Source organism: Xiphophorus maculatus, chromosome 21, assembly GCF_002775205.1.
Source record: "Xiphophorus maculatus strain JP 163 A chromosome 21, X_maculatus-5.0-male, whole genome shotgun sequence".
NCBI classification, from domain to species: Eukaryota; Metazoa; Chordata; class Actinopteri; order Cyprinodontiformes; family Poeciliidae; genus Xiphophorus; species Xiphophorus maculatus.
In genome coordinates this window covers 8,928,752-8,950,813 of record NC_036463.1, presented here as the reverse complement: position 1 = coordinate 8,950,813, position 22,062 = coordinate 8,928,752, and the positions used below count along the sequence as shown (strand labels likewise).

General features: G+C 42.0%; 1 protein-coding gene across 4 annotated transcripts in view; it reads right to left on the bottom strand.

The window, feature by feature from the left end:
- dlgap1 (DLG associated protein 1) overlaps positions 1-22,062 on the bottom strand; it is a 102,673-nt gene that overhangs the window by 6,448 nt on the left and 74,163 nt on the right. For all 4 annotated transcript variants that reach the window (XM_005798586.2, XM_023326600.1, XM_023326599.1 and 1 more), the window contains exons 7-10: positions 5,953-6,326; positions 5,791-5,870; positions 1,633-2,054; positions 611-702 (exon numbers count right to left, since the gene is read on the bottom strand). In XM_005798586.2, the coding sequence (XP_005798643.1) occupies positions 611-702; positions 1,633-2,054; positions 5,791-5,870; positions 5,953-6,326 (968 nt within the window). The remainder of the gene's footprint in view (positions 1-610; positions 703-1,632; positions 2,055-5,790; positions 5,871-5,952; positions 6,327-22,062) is intronic.

Sequence of the window (22,062 nt, the reverse complement as noted above, 5' to 3'; positions counted from 1 at the left end):
TACACGTTAGCTCTGTTTACTAGCTAGGTGTTGTCTGGATTTTGTTCATGGCTGTCAGTGTAACAGGCCAGTACAAATGCACAATTGACTTTTATTTGTAGGAAATTGCTGAAAATCGTATCCCATCTTCCTTCCACTTTACAATTATGCTCAACTTTGAGTTGGTCTATCACCAAAAAAAGAAAAAAACATTAAAATACATTGAAATGTTTTTGTCATGTGACAAAAGAATATAAATACTTTAGGAAGAGAGGCTATCTTCTTGTCATTTAGTAGGCAGTTATACAAGGCAAAACAGAAAGCAAAACCTTTCACAATTTAGTTTCAATAAGTAGTGTCTTTTTTTGTTACATAAGGTTGTGCAACAAAGGGTAAGGAGTTAAATGTACAAGTGTCTGAATTCAAAGATCCATCTTCATCAGGCTACTAGTTAAACTCAGTAAGATCTTTTCTATATGTGATGGATGGAATAGATGGAATGTCTACACTGGATGCATACTAAATGACTGCTAGTCTGGCCTGTCAGCATGATTTGTGCAGGATGATGTCAGTGTAAAGAGGGGGAAGGGGTTACAGAGGGACGGCATGCAGAGGATGAGGTGACACATACCAGATTCTCCTCACACAGCTCCCGGAACTGCTGAAACTTCTGGGACATCAGCAGCTGGGCACTCCCCACTGCACTGCGGATCTTCCCTAGGACTGCAGAAAAAAAAAAAAGACATAGAAGCACATGCATGCACACACACACACGTGCACCGACATACCAGACACACACGCACGCAATTCACAATGCAATTACTCACAGAGCTGCATACTGCAGGCATGCTGCACCATTTATAGAAGGGGAGGTGCATTGGTAATGTAACAAAAGGACAGGTGCTTTAGAGGATATAATCCATCCTGGAAAATTGAATATTTGCTTAAATTGCATATTTCTGCCCCATATTGCACACCATTTACCAGGCAAGTTAAAATGCCACATTTAGAAGAATCAGAACCTGAGATGGGGAGTAATGAATCGGCACTAAGTCTTCAGCTCCCTCGGGATGTTTGTGTATGCGGGCGTGTGCGCATGTGTGTGTGTGTCTGGTAGCGTGGGATCTGGGAAAACATAACCTTGAGACACCCTCCCTGTTCTCTGCGCTCTGTGAAAGAATCTCTTGCCTGGAACCAAAAACACTAGCTGCATAAGCAATGACATTTTCAGTAAGGCATGAAATCAGCTGCGCAGTAAGGACAGGTATAAATACAGGGCCTCCTGCCTGGGGGCTTGTTTGCTCACACTGGTATGACCATGCACTTGGGAGCTGCTCATGGGTTTCTTCAAGATCAAATACTTGCTCTGGAGCAGCACTGAGGGCTGCACTGTTTGGGTGGAAGATCATTACACAGACTAGAAGACACATGTGGAGCTGGGGCCAGCAGTGGCCTATTGATAAGCATGCACGGTATGTCTGTAGAGGCCAAAGGGCCTGAGACAGGAACAAGAAGCTATTGTGGTCCAATACCACGAATGCCTGCACCCTCTAAATCCAGGGAGGATGCAATGATGGGAAGCCACATCTAATACTACTGTACAATTAATGTTAATGTCTTTATGTGACATTTACATCAAATTATCTAACTTACCCTCATCAGGCAGCTCATTCTCCACCTCATCCTGCTCCATCTGTCGGCACCAGCCCTCCATACGTTCCGTCTCAGCTTGCAGTAGCTTGAGGAACCAGCGCCCATCACGGGGGCACACCGACCTGCTCACGGCCTCCAGGGCCTGCACTGCTGCAGCCGGCTCGGGCACGCTGTCCATCCAGGGGTCCGGGGGAGGCAGGATGGATGGGTCAAAGCCCACCTCGCCATACTCATCTGTGGCACAGGCGTGGTAGTGGTTCCCAGAGCCCTGGATGCTGACGGTGGAGGTGGCGGCGTCGTGGGAATGCTGGCGAGGCATAGTGGCATACTGCCGCAGCGGGAGCTCAGGGGCATCAGCCGGGTCATCGAGGTCGGCCTGCACAGCTGTGGTCACGCTGTTGGACCGGGTCATCCTGCGGTGACTACAGACAGATGCAGAAACAAGGTAAGGTATTAGAGTTCATACAGTACCTAGCAAACGTATTCTTACTCCTTGATCTTTTTAAAGGTTTTACCATTTTAGAACCATAATAATATTTTCTTGAGATTTTTATGTGACAATCACAAAGTAGTGGATTATTGAAAATTGGAAGAAAATTCTAAAATGTGACACTTTTGACCTCCATCAAACATTATGAGACATGACAGTGGCAAGGTCATGCTGTGGAAACACAAAATCTTATACTGCACATCTGTATGTGCGGTGGAACGTTAATATGGGAAATCACACATCTCTTTGTTGGCTTCTCACAAAAAATCACAATAAAACTAAATTGATATTTGAGGTTGTAACATAAAATGTAAAATGAAGAGGTGTGGAAACTTTGGTAAGGAGTAGTTCGTGTTTTTCTCTTTTTATGCCACAGCCAACTCATTAACATGGATTTCCAGGAGGGGCTGCCGAGAGTGAAAAATTGAAATCATCATCGCAGTGATCTCGCCGCAGATAGTGATGAATAGCTTTTGTAGTGCCGATCGTTTTAAGCATATGTGTGTGTGCATAGGTAGTGTTTTGTCACCTCTCATTCAGGAGCAATAGTGTGTGCAAACACCTGTCACACCGCAAGGACTGCTGCAGAGCCGACGTGCACATACAGGGTACAAGGCTTGAAAAACACCCTCATTCACACACCTGGGAGGCTGCGGAGTAATGTTTGGCTCTGAAGCGCTGTGCCACAGCCTGCCAGGGTTTACTAAGTTCTTCACACAATGTGACTGTGAAGCCAGACACACATAGACAAAGTGCTGCTTAACAGGCCAATAATGAACAAAATACAGGAGGGATGCGGGCGTTAGGTTTGCATGATTGCAATGGATGCACCAGTGACTCAGTAACCAAGTATATTCAAAGCGCTCTGACCCAAACATGACCACAGTGTTCTCACACAAGAACCTAAGCTTGACCTGACTGTACGATCAACCAGAACTCCATCACCCCTGCCTCAGCCCATCTCCGGAGGAACACTCCTCCTCCAGAAGCATTCATCTTTAGTCCCCCACCTCCTCTCCCTCATTCATCCCTCCTCTTCTGTGAGCAAGAGCAGGAGAGCAAGACCAGGGGGAGTGGCAGAAAGCAGATCAAACAGCGTGTGTGTTTGCGCTTCGTGTGTGCATACAGGCAGCCCTGGTGTGTGTAAGTATGTGTGAAGAGCAGTTAAAGAGTAACTGCAGCGGGCAGGTGTTCACTTCTAATGACTTCAGCTGAATTTCTACAACTTCCTGCAGGGGAAGAGAGAGGCGAGGCAAAACACAGCCTAGACATGTAGGTGTATTGATTAACAGGAGGTCAAAAGGAAGAAAGGCTTTTAAGGAGAAAAGGCAATAAATGACGACATGCAAGGCTTTTACACAATATTTTCACATCTAGTCACTTTACAACCGGAAATTTCAATATATTTAATTGGGAAACCAATAATTTAAACTGCCCATTACTCTGAACATGCCGTCGTAGGTGGGAAACATGGAGGTGGCACTATCATGCTGTGGGGATGCCTTACTCACACTTGTAGAAAACATTTAGAGAGTTGGGTTGTTTTTAACTATTTTTCCCCCATAAAACATGAAACTATACAGTAATAAAGATTGTTTCCACCTGAGAAGCATGGTAAAAGGGCATCATTTGGCATCTTCATAAACTTATATCTGATTAAATTTATAATTGAAATTAAATTAAACCCAGAATAATATTGGATTGGGTTATTCTAGATCCTCTGAATACCAAATTGGCTTTAGTGATATCTATTTTTTTGGTATCTACACCCAATCCAGTTCAAGAAACTTGGGTCCAGTTTGAAACCCAAAATAAGTATCTTAGAGGTCAAAAAAGCCATAAAATGACCCCTTTTTCTTTTTTGAATGACTTTGTCTTTATTTTTGTATTAAAATGATCTGTGAGTTGGACAAGTTGTGGTGATCAAACCAAAAATAAAGGCCATCAAATAAACACAAATAAATGCAAATGGCTCCTCATCTTCACACAGTACCGATTTGATTAGATTTTTAATTTTTTCGATAATGATAAAAAGTGAAGCCAGAAAACTTAAAATTATTTTTCCACACTAAGTTTTTTATGCACTTATCCTGATTTGGAAGATTATAAAGTTCTGCAGTTCTCTTCAGACAGTTTAGGAACCCTGTAAATAAGCCAAATACATTGAAATTTGGGTCTGTAATGTGACCAAAAGGAAGGTAGTCCAATAGTTCAATTGGCATTAATACTTTCAACAGGCATTGTAAACACAAAGAGAGAATTGATATAAGTTAGATTTTGTACAATTGCTTAAATCACAAAATATTAGAAAACTGAAACATTAGTATTAATGTAAAACAGAATAACTGAGTGACTGGTAACAGAACAACACATCCAGAAAGTGACAGTAGAAAGGATGAGATTCCTTGTTGTCTTCTCAGCTTAAAGTCAGATGTCAATACCTTAGTAAGTAAGGTAACAATGAAAAGGCAATGACGCCAAGCTGTCTGTTACAAAGACATTTCCTGACTGTGGCTTAGTCACTGCAGAGCTCAGACTGCAAAGCCATCTGCCACCAAAACATCTGAACCCTCTCCTGAAAGCTCAACAAGTTGCTGATTTTCAGCATGTTTTAAAAGATTCTCCACAAACTTGCTATGTCATACAGAAAGAAATAAGCGGGTAATTGGGAACATTTCCAGACATTTTAGAAGGAAAAAAAAGTCTACCACTTTGGTCGGTCATTTTCATTTATTATTATTTTTTTTTTTACTTTTCTTACATCTAAAACATCCCAAGCAAACCAGGAAAGTAGGTGCATGCCAAAGGGTAAATAGTTTATATAAACCACAAAAAAAAAATGCAGCTCAACTAACTCTAAACATTAACTGAGAAAGAAAAAGAAGTTCTCTGTGCTGCATAACATCCCACACTGCCAAGACAGACTCGAAGGTGTCTGCATGAGTTAATATTTGGCTTGGCGACTCATGGAAATCCGAGCTTGGCTGATCAGTTGAGACCTAGTCTTTGAGGAAATCCCCTCACATTCTCAGACACTGTTCAAGTGTGCATTTGGAAAAAAAAAAAAGTGCTGGACTCGGCTCTGTAGTGTAGCTGATCTCTTTGAAATCTAGAAGTTAACAGCACCTTGACAACAGAGGTAAAAAAAAAACCCAGTACCGGTCACTGAATAGAAGTTCACTGTATTGGCGGGGAGAATAAAAGTGGACAAAGAGTGACAAACGGTGTGCAAGCTGGGCTGCTTGTCCTGAAACCGAGCAAGAAAGAAACTCTGTGTCTCTCTGAGGCAAACAAACCCAATAAAACACCCTCCCTCTGCTTTCTCTCTCCTCTGTCCTAAACATACACAAACACAGACCCTCAAAGTTGCCTGAATCACAATGTGTTGAGCAACAGATGGCTGTCAACTCTTCCCCCTCACCCTTCTCAGCTCGCCCCACATCCTCTAGCCCAGCTGTCGCTTGGGGCCCCTGGATGAGGGGACTCTGACGCCAACCTCCCCTAAACTGGGGACAGCTGCTGAGGAGTTGTCAGTGTGAAAGGAGGGGTGGGAGTCAAAAGCTTGTAGCCCACACCACAATCCCTATCTGTCTAAACAGGCCCAGTCCAAACAGACCATGCCTCCCCTTAGGCTGATCCGGTTTCTCTCTTTGTGCCCCCCAACTCACCATCGGTCATCCTCCACCTGAATTCCTATCGACTGGAATTTCGATTGCTCGTCTGTTGGCCCTCCTTCCTCCGGGTCCACCTAAGAGGAGGGAAGAATCTGTCAACACGGCAACCACGTTTTATTTTCAGACGCGTGATTGGAAGTTTCGCTTTCTTCACACCTGAATCCCGATGGAGAGGCACTTTCTGAGCGCTTCTCTCTGCACCTTGCTGTTGGCCGAGACAGAGGTGGTTGCCGTGGCGGTGATGGTGATGGTGCTGTTGGTGACGTGTTGGCTGGCGGGGCCGTGTACCTGAGCGTTGGCTGCCTCGATGGCCGCGGTCAGGGCTTTCATGCTGTCGATGCTCTCCGTGGAGTTGGAGAGGCCCTGCTGGGAGCTGATGCCGGCCCGCTGGCTGGAGCCTCCATCCATGTATGCATCCTGGGCTGACTCGGTGCTGCTCTGGGCCGTTATGGAGATGAATGGTTTGGACGGGGTGGTCCTTGGCGGCACAGGTGGAGGCGTCTTTTTGTATGTAGTGATGCATGATGACACTGCGGCAAAATAGCAGGAAAACAAACAAACAAAAAAAAGACGTATTGATATCTGGAGAATAAATCAAAAGCATATTGCACATACTGACAGTAAATAAAACCATAAGGTAATGATGCATAAAAGCTTTAAAATAAATTTTACATTTGATTACATTTGCATAGTCTCAACTTCTTTGGTGGTGGGTTTATTTTTAAAATGAGCATATTTATGCAGTGTGTATGTATAGGTGAAGAGGGAAAATCTAAATCTCTGGTTCAACCTCTTAAAATTCCTATGAAATAAATGTCTTAAGTGTTTCGAAGTACACTATATTTATTATGTAAATCGATGACTATGAATTTTTCCATCATAATCTGTGATGGTTTATTTTCCTAGGGTGTATTCACGATGTGAATAGTCCATTCCCTATTTTGATTCCTCAAAATGGGAAAAACAAGAGAAGCTTACATTCAAATATGTGATTTGAATGAAATCCTAACATTTCTACCACTCTCTCTAAGCTTTTGCGTCCGATTCACAATGATCTACACTGTGAATGAGATGCACTGATTGGCCTTTATCTGTCCATAACTGATTTATTTTATGGAGATAGCACATATGAATCCAAGTAGCTTCAGCAATGTTAATTGCATAGGAACAGTCAGAGGGGCTAATAATTGCGATGCTAATTATTTTGTTAAAGCAATTACATAATACTAGTTCCAAAGTTTTTCTGCATCAATTCACCATCTATAGTCCAAGTGTTGTAGTCACGTTAACAGTAGATTAGGGGCAACTTTGACAAATCAGAGATGCATCTTATAAGAGGATTAACATGTGAGCAACTTGACCCACTGATCTAAATGGTTAAGCTCTCTACAAGCTGACTGTATCTAAAACAACTTGGTAATGCTGACAAAATGTTTACCTGCTGAAGAATCTGTCTGTTGTTTGGACAAGTAATTACCACAGAGGTTAATTGACACCACAAAAATCAACAATAGAGATCTATTCAACCTGAATAAATATCTTAAAATATATATATAATGAAAGCTGTCTTCTGTAACACGGTCATTCTTTCTGTCAGCATTCCCTCCTTCTCATGTTACAGCTGCAGGTCGTGTACAGACAATGGAAGCTCTCACACACCCTGACTCAGAAGCTTGTCTATGGAAACACTCCAGCAGACAACGAAAACACAGCCTGTCTGTGAAGAGACCAAAATGGCCATCTCCTAACAACATTATGACTTGGAATCCCCTCTTCCTGTAATGGTGCTGTCATCAAAACTAGGTCGCGCACTCTCTGTGCTCTGCGGCAAAAGTAGGCCAGCGGGTTTCCTGGCTCTCTTTTAATCCCTGTAAAAGACAAACATCCTACCCTAGTGAGATTGGCGCTCTGCATGCAACAGACAACCTGTTGCCAGCCACACCCAGCGCCAGTAGCCGTGTCTAAAAACTATTAGAGCCGAGGATCTTGTTTGCTTTGTGTCCTGACATACTGGAGGAGAAGAGAGGGATGACTTCATCCTGACTTTGATTTGCCTGAGTCATCTGCCGCCTCCAGCTGCAGCAGTGATTGGATGATCCCAGACAAGAGTTCAGTCAGACCTTGACAGGCTGGAAATGTACCTTTGATGATCTGCACTGTGCTGAGATCATGTTTGACAACGTGAGTGTCTTTAATGACAGCATATCAGAAAAAAAACAAAAAAACTTCATGTATTCACGTCAACAACTGAATGTCATCTGCTTGAAATGTGAGCAGGAAAGTCAACTTGAACAATTAAGAGGATGCATAAAGTAAGCAAGCCACAAAATGGGCCTATTTTGAAAGCACGTGGTGGCTTTAAAAATGTGTGACCCCTGAAAGTTTTCAGAGTTTTTGAGTATTCAGCCATACAAATAAGTGTGCTTTATTTGGATTTTATGCGGTACATGCATGCATGCATACTGAAATTGTTTTCTATTGTTTTTTGTAAAATAACGTTAAGTCAGATTAGATGGAGTATGTTGACTGTACCAGGGTAAACTCTGTTGCAGCCTCAAACCACCAGTATTGCTCTGTTTACCTCCATCCATCTTCCCAACAACACTCTGACCAACTAGCCTGTCTGTGCTGAAGAACCCACAGCATAATGACTTTCTCTCAATGATGACTTTATCTTAACAACTTTTCTGTCCATCCATCCATCCATCCATCTTCTTCCGCTTATCCGAGGTCGGGTCGCGGGGGTAGCAGCTTCAGAAGGGAGGCCCAGACTTCCCTCTCCCCAGCCACTTCTTCTAGCTCCTCCGGGGGAATCCCGAGGCGTTCCCAGGCCAGCCGAGAGACATGGTCCCTCCAGCGTGTCCTGGGTCTTCCCCGGGGCCTCCTCCCGGTGGGACGTGCCCGGAACACCTCACCAGGGAGGCGTCCAGGAGGCATCCTGACCAGATGCCCGAGCCAATAGTATTCTGTAAATACTATTTTTGTGGGGTGAATAGTTAGCAGTTGTCCATTGAACAGATACTCCAAACAGAGAGGTAGACCTTTGAAGTTCATCCATAGTCACAAACTGTAATTTATGCTCAACCCGTCAGTGTAGGTGGATGATCATGTCTTGGTAGATTTTTGCAACTGTGTCATACACTGTACTAACAGAGGCAACAAAGACCCTGGAGATGTTCAAACTTTGGGAAATAGTTCTGTAGCCTGATCTTGCTTTGGGTTTCTCCACAACTTTATGCCATAACCATCTGGTGTGCTACTCGGTCTCGCTGTTTGCTCACTAATGTTCTCTAACAAACCCCTGAGAACTTCAAAGACGAGCTGTATTTATACTGAGAATAAATTATACACAGATGGTCTCCATTTAATAAGTAATGATTCCACTTGGTTACATCTGATTTTATTCAAGGTTATTAAAAATCAAAACATGCCTCAGAATTTAACAAGTAAAAAATTGGAGAACAATCAATCATTTTTATTTAACTTCACATGTATATGCAGTACTTTGTGTTTTTCTATCAAATACAACACATGGAAGTTTGTGGTTGCACAGTAGAAACATCTTAAAAAGGAATACGAACATTTTTGTTAAGTACTGCAACCGCCCTTTAGGTAAAAATTGGAGAGGGAAAAAAGAAACAACAAAACACATGCAGATGCACTGAGGGAGAGGGCGAGGTCCTGCCCCTATCAACCAGGAGGTTCAAAGGATAAAATGTCAGCTGCTTTCAGACAATCTATCCCCTGAAGTAATCTAAAAGTCACACATGAGGGTGTGCGTGTGTGTGGGGGTGTGCGCGCGCGCGCGTGTGTGTGTGCACTCCTCTTGGGCCCTCAGAAGAGTTAGAGGGTTTTCATCCTCTCAATAAAGCACTATATGAAACCGGAGACGGCAGGGTAGCGTCCCACCTTGCTGTCAGGGCAAGAGCCAGGGACTCCAGAGAATGACAAGCGGTTTCGAATGCTAAGGCAGGTTAAGTAAACACACAGAAGAGTCTGGACAGGCCCACGTACACACGAGCAAATGCGCAGGTCTGCAGAGAAACACTTATAACACTGACACAAGCCAGCGTAATGTTTCAGCCTCTCAACATCAAGATGTAGGTGGGGGGTAGTGCAGACTTCCTGTCCGTGAAAAGCTCTCCATCCATCAGGAGGCGTTGTCAACAATGTGCCGGTCTGTGCAAGGGACTATGTTGGCGTTTTAAAAAAATTCCAGTGATGAAAACAAGTGAATCCCTAAATTTGTTCCGGCCTGACTGAAGTGAGAGGAAAACAACTGTCTTGATAAGACATGGGGCAGAGAGAAGGGGGGTGAGAGGTGAAGCTTCCCATAGTTTCCAGCGATATGACAAAACAGTTTGGTTCTGTTGCACAAGTGAAGGCGCTGGGAGAAGTGCACTGCGCCCAGACCTCCCACATGCAGAGACGGTCAAGGACAGAGCAAAACAGGAATGCGACACAGGATTCCATAAAATCCTTTCATGATAATTAAGGAAAGATCTCCTCACCTAATAATATCAAAGACCAAGCAGGAGAGAGTACTTATTCTCTTGCATGGAACAGAAAAGGACAGCGTTCTCACTTCGTGGAAATGGTCTTGAGGAATTTCATCTCGTCCTCCCCCTCACAGAGGTAGCTGCAGCCTGCTGTGATCATTGTCATCCCAAAAGAGGAGAGGAGTTTGTGAATGACAAAATTCTAGTGTCTCCCTGCCAAATCTCTTTTTATTTGACAAATGCTTCAAAAGTCTCATGCCGACAAACTGGTGTGAATAGTGGCTCGTTTTTTTTCTTCTTTTTGGCAGAGCACTCTCCCCTCCCTTGGCTTTGATAATATCAAAGAAAACCCTTCTTCCCTCCCCCGGGACAAAGCGGCCTCCATTCATTTTTCTAGCCCCAGAAACAAAAACAGAACTTGCCAATCCTGGAGCCCACCTCTTTACTTGACTCACAGATTGCTGTGTCCCACTCCGTGTGTCTGCCTAGGTGTGCGCTGTTTCCTTTGTTTTAATCACTGTGCTCAGATTGAAGGCAGACAGCTGCTTTGTAACCTCCAATCTGTGGATCTGTGATAGGCCACTTCAAAGAGCAGATGGTTTGGTTTAAGAGGGTTGGCTGAGTTGGTGGAGGAGCAAGTGAGCTCCCCCGTGCGGAGGCTAAGGGGAAATCCACTGCTAGCCAAACAAATGCAAAGATAAAGAAAAGGGGGTGGATGGTGAACGACTGACAGCTGAGCCCAGCTGCACTGTATTTGGGGGTGAAGGTCTGTAGGGGGGGCGGTGAGCTAAGAGAGAGGGAAAAACCGAAGTAGATTGAAGAAAAGGAGGAACAGGAGGGATGAGGATAAGTTACGACAAGGCTCTGTCCATTTTTCTGTCTTCTCTCTTTTTGTCTGTCACACTCCCTCACGCAGGTTCCCACTGTGAGCCAGCTGGAGTCCTTTGTAACAGTGTCACCATGGTGAAACACAGCAACACAAGGTTTGCCAGTAGGCCCTGTGATGTACCAGCAGCAGGCAGAGGAGAGCTTCTGTTGGCCATTTGGGACACTACTCCGAGCGCCAACCAACAAGAAAACACAGCAGGAACGCTGGCTTGGCAGCCAGCATAACACTGACAAGAAATAAAACAGAAAGCAGGATACACCAGCACGTCTCATGCCTTGTAGCATCAGCTTTGTGAAGCCGATTGCTAAAACTCTCCCAACCAGTTTGTCTTGGATCCTAGTCAAAAAAAAGGAAGAAAAAAAAAAGGCTTGTCCTTCTGTTTCTAGGGCAGCTTCACAGAATGACAATGACGTTACAAGGTTCACACTGTGCAACATTACACCATTGTTGTGAACAGAAAGGCAACATGACAGATGCTACTTGATTAGTTTATTGTTGCCTGGGTGCAATCACTGGTATGGATGTGTCATAATGCTTCAGAAATAAATTCAGTAGAGTTATTTAATGTTGAATATTATGATTGATGAGAAATTTGTGTTGTTCTGTTTTTCTGGAGTATGAATGTGACATGACACTGATACCTATGTCACTTAGTACTTCTTGAAAAGAAAGACAAATGAACATGCCATTCAAGTTAGGAAGATGTGTGCTGATCTTCAAAAATCAGGAAACAGACTTTTTTCCCCATACAATACTACCCTGCTGTCAGTGCTGATAAGGTACATTTAAGTCCTCTTTACCTCCTAAGGCAAGTAAAGAGGACTTACTCACCTGTAAGAAAATTCTACAGGTGAGTGGCTATTTTGTTTTAGCCATTTTCTGATGTCAACACACATCTAAATTACTTGAATGGCAAGTTCTCCTGTCTTTCCTATTTTGAATGGTGGGCTTCTATGTCATGTCATACTTATAAATCAAGGAAAAACCAGATCAGGGATTAGAAAAGTAAAACAATTACCAAAAGTAAAATAGTTACAAAAGTAAAATATATACTAAAAAAATATATTCAGCTACATTTGTCATATAATAATGTTATCCAGTACCACCATTTTTTTCTAAACAAGTACCTGTTAATGTATGATTAGTTTTCCCAGACTAAAAAAATGCACTCAAATTAGAGGGTTTTCAAATTTTTTTAAAAGGAGTTTTATGTCTTTAATTCACAAGCACAGAAAAAGCCTCTCTAAATGCTGTATACAATAGCCCCTTTAAAAGAACCTACTGACAGCTCTCTGAGCCACCTGAAAGTCCCTCTGAAAGCCTCATGTCAGTCTGCAACTCTTAGCCTGCAGAGGTCAGAGGTCACAGTAGAGGGTTTCTGCTCTCCAGATGCCTGAGATCTCAGACACAATAGCTCACTGTGTGCGCCTATGTGCATGTGTGAGCATGAGGGGAAGGTGGCAGTCTGAGAGGGCCTTTTAAAAGGGAGTATATTTAGCATGTGTGAGCGTTGGTTGGGGAGGAAGTTATAAACATCCTGTGCTAACTTTTGCACTTTTTTCCTTCTTTGAGATAAACTACAGCTTGCATAACACTGCAAAGCTTTGGTTTGTATGTAAGTGCAGTGTCATCTGACTGGCAATGATATCAACAAAGCTGGGCTGCCCTTTCTGACACAAACCTGTGTCAACAACGGTCAACTGCCCCGCCAAGCTATTCAATCTCTAAGATAAGAGTGTGTTTACAACTGTCGGCTGCCACTAAATATGGGAGCCAACTGTGTGGTGTTAAGCAACAGATTCACTTCACTTAACCTACTTTCCTATGACCCAAGTTCAAACTAAAAGCCTTGTTACCCCCATGCTTCTTTAATGGCTTGAGGCTCTCCGCGCCAAGTATAGTGATAATTTGAATTTTACACACTTTGAATCAAATTGTTTTCAGTTTGACTTTAGTGCAATGTCTAAGTTTTATTAGTTTATGTAAATATGATGTATGCAGATGATTGTTTGATAGTCTTTAAAATTAGCATTACTTTACTGCAAGTTGTTCTAAAAACAGTACCACTGGCAAAAGAAAAGATGAACTCTGTAGTTAAATCTTTGATGTAACTCTAAAAATCTGGAGCACTCTAAATACTGTCATAGAGACTTTTCCTTCATGAAGGTAACAGTGTTTTACTACACATGAATCTCCACTGGAAATAGATAACGTTAGTGTCATCAGAAGGGCCAAATATTATTCAATATAATATTTTTTGAATATGACTTACACTAAGTGTTTGTTCTTGCAAAGTTTTCCAAACATTTGGCATTTGCAAGAAAATATCAGGTTAACTTTAGCATAAGTGGTTCCCATTAGCAAAATCCAGAACATCTGATCCCAGATATCAGTACAAGTGAATTAAGCAGCAGTGGAGACTACATGTTTCCAGTGGTGATTCTCTGCCAATTTCTCTGGCTAGATCTCACTCCATGAAGGGGTTTTCACATAGTAGACCTGCTCTGTCACAGCTCCAGGCCACTTCGCATTGTTCTTCACTCCTCCTTGGCAACAGCTTTTCCCTGACTAGCCCATAACTATGTGCAGAGACACATCAGTCTTCTTTTACTGTTCAAAAGACCTGGCTTCAGGGGACTCAGACATGGAGAGAGAAAAGAGAGAGCATAGTCACCATTTAAAGGGGAGAAAGAAAGTGAGAAAAAGTAGAGACAAAAAGAGAATGGGACAAAGGGGTTAGTTGGCCGTGCTGTTTCCTTCAGCTCATGTACATTCCAGCAGCCTTGTGGGGCATAAACTTGAGGTTTAGCCAAAACACTAAAGCTAACACACCCACACATCTCACGCATGCTTTCACTAGTCTCATTTCCCAAAGCATTGCTCACTGACTGACTGATACTTTAAAAGCATGACTGTCTCACTGTGCTGAGTGACACATCAGATGTGTCGGCAGCAATTCCAGTGGCAACTGTAAGGAGTCCAGCATAGCTGAGGGCAAAATCATGTAGCTGGAAGAAATCAGTCAGTCATTAAACAAAACTGGATTTGTGACTGAGGCTAAAAAAGGTTTCTGAATATGTAACTAGTTAACGGCAAGTCAGTTTTGATGAACACAGTTTGTTTTGGGGGGGCTTCTTTTGACCCCCCACCCAAAAAAAATCAACAACAAAAAAACGAAAAACAAACTTTTCTACTTTACAATTAGAGTAAAGTAGAAAAGTAAAAATAACCAGAACACTAACCACTCCTCACTATCTTGAATTAGCAAACACAGCTGTGGCCATACATCACTGTCCACTAGGGATGTCACAAGATCTCAAAAGATTAAAACACCACTATTATTTTCATCATCATGAAATCTGCTGCTTGTGTGCTTATAGGAGCTGATGGTTATGTTATGATTAAGTTGCTGGCTAGTATGTTTGAGACTCTTATCTTGAAGTAAAAAATTAAGAAGTTGTGTTCCATTAAATCTGCTCTGTTGTGTTGACATTGTCAGTTGAGAAAGACCACTTGTAGAGTTGACCATCCATACTTGGTTAGAAAAAGCAATGAAGAAGCTATAAGGACTTTTAAGTCTCTGAGTAGGAATATGTCAGTGGCGGCGGCAGCAAGAGTTTGTCCTGTAAGTGCTAAGTTGTCAGTTCCAACCCCCGCTTCTTCTGTCTTGGTCATTATGTTCTTGGGCAAAATCCTTCATCCACCTTGCCTGCTTGTAGTGGTCAGAGGCAACCTCATTTCTGTCAAACTGTCCCAAGGCAGCTGTGGCTACACTGTAGCATACCACCATCAGTGTGTGAATGTGTGCGAGAATGACTGAATGTAGTGTAAAGTGCTTTGGAGTTCTCTGGGCTAGAAAAGGACAGATTCTTTATAAGGGTTCTAAATAATCAATGCATCCAGCTTACAGGAGATGTGAAATGTTTAACTCGCCAGAATAAGATGAAACTAGCGATATTTTGCGAAAAATTAAGAATGACATTTTTGTGGTCAGCCAATTTTTTGGAGCGTTTGTTTAGCTTTTGTTTTGTCTCCACAAATCAAAAAAGGGTTTCAACTGTGTCTACTGAATCACTTTTCAGAGAACAATTATTTTGTTTAGTTAACTATTTTTATTGAAAGAAGGAGCTGCACATCTGCAGTTCAATTTGTTTTAAATCACTGAAATAGGTCTTAAATTTAATGTGTCACAAAAATATTTATGAATAATAATTTGAATAACATTACGAAAGTACTTTCAACCTCTTCAAGACAATTAAATATTTTACAAATATTTTTGTAATATTTTGCTTACACATCAACCACCTTGTGCCGTTTCAATTCTTCTGTTTTCCATCACAATATTGCTAAAATATCAGTCTCTAACTCATTACCCAATATCTTGTACAAGCTTGTCTTGTCTACTGTTCACCAGTTATAAATCCTAAAAAGTTTTGTAGCAAAGTGTAGGAAAAGAAACCCCAAAATTAGCACAAACCTCTGAAATAAACCACACGTAAACGGCGCAAAGGAATCAGCCTTAAGGGCCTAAACACAATGCCGATGTCGTGTCATTACATGAAAGATTGCTGCGCTCACTGCAGCTGTTATTTACATATAAATGCAGCAGAATGTGGTCAAAAGTTCACTTCTTTCAGCCTTCTGCTGCAATCTCTCTAGGGACTCACAACAAAAGAAGAAAAGTAAAACTTGTGCTTTAAAATTTCAAAAAGAGGACGGTTGCTTTTGCAAGTGCGCCGAGTTTACTTCTTGAGGAATGCAGTAAAACATCAGTGTTGGTGCCTGTTTTTATTTTTTTCCCCTGTTGCATTCCTTTCCCTCTCTCCCCCTGTTTGACGTTCTTTGTCCTGACCACTTGCACATGGAGCGAGGCTGGAGGGGGAGAGAGGAGACACTAGCAGCCTAATCCACTGCCAGAGGCACACTTAAGCCATCTGAGCCCAAAACCAAACGTCAGGCCTTCTATGAGAGAGGAGGCGATGGGAGTTTGGATGGTTAGGAGAGAGAGGAAGAGGAAAATGAGGGAGACAACAAAAAAAGGCAGGAGGTAGAAAAGAGGTGGGGGAGTGGAGGGGATTTAGAACAAGAACCAGGCAACGCTGGTGCATAAAGTTTTTCGTGGTTTCCAGTCCTGACCCTGTGACCCTATACATCCTGTTGAAGGAGGAGGAGGACAGAGAGAAGGAGGAGGAGAAGGGATCAGATGGCAGCTGTAAGTCTTGGCTGGGTATGTTAGTTTGGAGGAATGTGCAATGCATAAAAAGCATATTTTTCTGGAAAAATATGAATTACTGAGCTGATACATCAGTCCTGGGTCTGTCTGTCTGAGGTGTGACTTTTCACACCAATCTTCCCTTCTCGCTTCCTGCGTATTTACATTCACTACCTGCATAATCTGACTGAGGACTGGGGAACAATGGCTTCCCCAGCATTCCCACTCTCCTGCCGAGAGCTGTCGTTTGTCTCCGGCATTCCTTTCCCCATTCATTTCTCTCTCCCTCTGCAGAAGAGAGAAAAAGAAAAAAAACCCCTCCTGCTTCTCTTTACATGGAGGAGGGGACTGAGAGCATGTCTTAAAAATCTTGAACCAAACTCCCCCTCGTCCTCCTGTTTTACTTGGTTAGTGAAGCAGCAAAGCGTTAAGAAAGGGAGGAGAAAGAGGGGATGCATTCTTTCTCTCTTTTTCTGTCTCTCAGTACGTATCAGGGTTGAGTTTGTGGCTTATTTTTAATGACTGGTTAAAAAAAAAGGAAAAAAAAGAAGAAGAAAAAAAAGCATGGGGTAGGGAGGGGCAGGGTCTCTTCCCCCGCTGGCCGCCGCTCGCACACAGACTTCTTGCTCAGTCATATTACTGTAGCCGAGTCTGGGACTTTCACAGAGAAGTCTTTAATTTGCACTGGGGCCTGGCCTCCCACACTGCGCAGCCCAAACCACCCACTTACAGCCGTGCACCATTCCACCGAGCTACTCCGACAGATTCTGCTCTGAAAGCAACATGAACTCGGTAACCACACCATTTAGCTGTCAAGCAGAGTTTCAAAACATTCAATATTCTGCAAAAAACGCAGCGCTGAACAGAAACATGTTTGTCCTCCCCTGCATGAAGCCTGACTATACAACCCGTTCCCTCATGTTTTTCATTCCCTGGGGCTTTAGGTTTGCAGGCCCTGCCCTGCCCAGCTTCAGCATGCAGGAGCCACAGGGATCATCCACAGTCAACAGTGAGGAAATCCTTTCGGGGCTTTGCTTTTTCCTTTGCTCTTTCTGATGCCAAAACATGGGCAGGAAACAGGAGGAGTGGGACAGAGCAGACCCACCACACACCTGATGCACCAGTCGGCCCATTTACTTCTTTTCCAAACCTGGGAGGGTGGGTGTAATCCTCGCTTTACTTTCAACTGGAAATAACTGCATGTGTGCTGACAGCAGGGGTGTGCACAGCAGCAGCCATTCTTTTGCTGTTTGCCGTCACCACCTCCTCCTCCACCTCTTTGCGCCCCCTCTCCTAAATTTTTTTTTGTTTTTGAACTGAGAGCAGCAGGAGAAGCATGAATGACACTCTCATGCTTTGCGCTTCCTGTGTCAAAAGATATCCAAACGCCACTCTTCCTCCCTGAATGGCTATAATCAAAGCATTCCAAAGACCCCTAACAAGCCAGGACCAATTAAGTCGTAAGTAAACATAAACACCCCGCAGCGACTGAAAAGAAAAGCTTAAAGTCCTTCTGATTTATCCTTTTACCTTTTATTCTGCTCACGAGCGTGCTCAGGCAGGTTACGGGCAATATTTCAGGTCACAAAAAGACAAAGCTTTTCCTGAAAGGTTACTTGAGATCACATCATGTCACACTTTACAGGGGCCGTATTCACTTAAGCTGAATCAGATTACACAAGCTTTAATAGCAGCAAGTTTACACACAGGTGTGACAATGGTGACATCTAGTGAAGAATCTGATAAAAATCCTGATTTACTTCAAAAAAACATTTTAGCACCAAATAATCTTCAAGGTACAAGAAGAACAAAAGACAATTTAGTTTCAGTTGCTAAAGTCAGACATCTTGAGGACAATTGATTTCTCTAAATGTAATTGTCTGGTACATGGCATCTTATTTCATATCTCATGTTTATATTGTGCTGCATAAAAGAAGAGATTTAATAATGTCTTACAATCTATGGATCATTAGGTTTATATACATTTATTTAAAATCTTTATCAAACCTATGATATATTTATTTAAATGGGAAAGTTCTACTAAATCACTTAGTCCTGGTTGCACCTTTTACAGATATAGATGTGAGGGATATTATAAAAATGTATTTAATGTCAGAATAGCAATGTTAGTAACTAAAACAAAACAACTCTAAACTAGCGTAAAGAGAAATTATGATGGGAGCTGAAAAAGAGCATGTAGAATATATTTAGCTAATTAAATTCCTAATTTTATTACGAAATAATCAACATCTCTCTTTCTCTAAAAGCTAAACTCAATGGTCTTATGGCTATCTGGAATTTCTAAGTATGACTGAAATCTAAGTTTAGATGAGAGAGAGAGAAAATAAAAGGAAATTCAAAAGGAGGAAGGCCTCCTTTTGATACAGTATGTCCCCATGCCAGAAAACAGTGAAAGCATAATTAAGATTGTTGGAACTTTAAAGATCAGATGGTGAACAATTAAATAGTCACAATGAATAAAAATATTAATATTTAAAAAAAGTTATTTTATGCCAGTTGGGCTCGCTTCTTGGTTCTGTCTCCACATCTTTTAGCCTGTTATTCTGTGGAAGACAACATCACTTAAGATGACAGAGAACTAGATTCTACTTTTTTTTTTCTTTTCTATGTTCTATTCCTGCCTGGAGACAAAAATTAATGTCTCAGACAAGCACTGACTTTGTCAGTCGCAGTAAAAAAAGGAAGGTAGCATTAAGATAAGCGCTTAATTATCTGTCACTTCCAAAGTTTATTGACTTCTAAACCTGCAGAATAAGACCCTTAATTTGAATAGAATCATTTGACAGGCACTGACAAATATAAAAGAACAGTTTATCTCAACACCTACACAAGACTTCAGATGTAAAAGTAAAAGAAAAAAAAAACATTCACACATATCATTTGGCTCTATTTATATAGCAGTTAACATTATATGTTGACAATGAGCTGTTTGAAAGAAACGCTGAGTGCTTTTTGACTTTTTTGTTTTCTTCTTTGTGTCAGTGAAAGAGCGACAGTGCAAGTTCCCACTGGCTCGCATTCTCAGACAGCCGTGACAGGACGAAGTAATTACCGAGTGGCTGACACACCAGCATGGTAAGGATTTATCTCCTCCAGGAAAAGAGATAGCCAAATCACAGTTTACCCACATCCAGCTCCCAGTTCGGGCTTGATCCCGCAGCTGCGAACCAAGAAGCCACACACAAACACTTTGACACATCCCATGTGCGCACACACCCTCCAACACACACATGCTCCAAAGCGAGTACAGCTGCCAGCCACGACTTAGACGAGCCGTCTTTATCTTTTTTCTCTCTCTTTCTATTTTATTTCACATGCAAGCAGTGCATGAGCACAGTGCGTCCCCACATGCCTCGACTCGGCCCTTGTTTCCTGTCAAACACACCTACTTTCTCCTTCAAAGCATTGGGAATGACAGCATTATATGCAGGTGTGTAAAGGAGACCAGAGGAGAGAGAATCCAAGAAATGGATGACAGACAGAGAGAGAGAGTGGTGTTTAATTTATATTCCTCTTTGAATATAAATTCCCTCTTAGAAGATGGAGACTTTGATCTGCTCACACGCACCTGTAGTTTGCATGCAAAGACACACACAGTTAAATCTGAGCTTTGACTGGCCCTGTAATTAAAGAGCAGAGGAGGAAACAAAGAAACCTAAAATGTGTTTGTGTGTAACCAAGGAGTACGGGAGGCTGACAGAGCTCAAAATGCAACATCCTCACAAAAAGCAGCTTAATCTTCATGACTTGGAGGCACATATACATCAAGTGAAGCATGAATGTCAGTCATGACTCAGGGCTTTAATATCCAACAATGCTCACGCTGTATCTCAGAATCCATCTCTTATGTAAACACACTATAATTATGTCGATACAGAATCTGGGCCTAGAAGATGATATCTGAGAGTGCTTGCAGAAAAAAAAAAAAAAAGTTATGTATTTCTCCATATACAGATGTCTCTTGCAGGGATGCAACACAAATAGTTAGGAATGCACCTCCCTCTAGTGGTGACAAACTGATACTTATTAAATTCAACAGCAAACGTATTTAAGAAATCAGACTCAACTAAAGAGATTTTAAAATGCAACAGATTTTTAATACTGTTTTTTGCATCCTCAAAAGCTCAGAGTCTCTGCCTTTTTCCTGCTCTGAGCATTTTATAAGCCATTACAGTCGGGTCCTTAAATATTTGGACAATGACAAGGTTTGGCTTTGGACATCAAACCAAATAGTGATGTACAAATGTTAGAAATTAGGACCATTGCTATATACATTTCCTTCATTTTAGAAGCTCAAATGTATCTGGACAAAAAAGAAAGATTGAAAATGAAATACTATGTTTGAATGCTGACTGCCTGGTTATGACCAGATGCTGAGTATTTATGTTTTGTTATGCATTGCTTTTACCACAATGGCCTTTAGTTGCAGTTTATTTTGGGGTCTTCCTGTCTGAGGTTCAGTCACTGAAAAGTGACTCAACAGGGCTGAGATCTAAAAACATTGTCCAGCACCATAAGTTTAAACATTAAGTCTAAACATATGTTTAAGTTGAAGCTTTAGGGTAATGATCAGAAATTGTAACTCCTTTTACTTTAAGACAGATGCAAACTATCAGTTTCCCTGAGTAAAATGATAACAGTATACAGAATAATTTAATAATAGTACAACAAAAATAAATAAATCCTAGCATTGTTGCCAGTATTTACAAATTAATTTTGTAAATTAAAATTACATTTTTTAATTTTTTTATGTATCTACAGGGCAACAACTCTGTCTTCTTAAACTCATACGGTTCCTATTGGCACAATAGTAGTATAATCCCTCATGACCATGGCCTAGTTGGATGAACATGCCCATGTGCTGAATACGTGTTTGTGTGTATCCATGACATGTTGTGCTCAGCTGGGTTTTTCAACCTCTTCTTAAAATAGACTTCTGAAAGATGGTAGGTGAGCAAGCAAGCAGCTCAGCTTGGCAAGCGTCTCCCTGACTCATTTAAACGCAGATGCTTGAACAGAAACATGGGGCCACAGACTGCTCATCTGTCAGGCAGTAGGGTGTCAGAGGTTCCCTATCGACCCTCGCAGGCCTTGGACCGGTAAGTGGCACCACTTATCTTTTCCCCCTGAAAGCATTTAGGGTGCAGCATCTTTCTTCTCTAAGCAGCACAGAACTCTGAGATGAACCCCTGTGAAGCCAAATTCCAGAGGGGACTTTAGTGTGACCTAAATATCCAGACCATGCAGAGGCTCATGTTGTGATACAGTATCACCATGCCTTCCTCCATCACCTGTCAGCCCGCCCCATGTCTGAAATACGTCCCAAAATAAATCCAGAGCTGGAAGCTTCCAGTTGGAAGCTCCCAGCGACCACATGCTCTGACGTGGCCACATGCTCATACGGAGTCCATTTTGGAGGGAAAAGAGAATGGAAAGATCCTGAAAGTTTATAAAGGCCTCATTGCTGTAAACCACAGTCCACTTACAGTGTCTTTCAAATGTATTTATACCACTTGAACATATTATCCAACAACAGAAACCTCTGTGTATTTTTAAATAGATTTTATGTGTTCACAAAATGCAAACTAAACTAGTCCATTGGAAGAAAAATGATCAATGCATCAATGTTTAGTCCTGCTACAGAT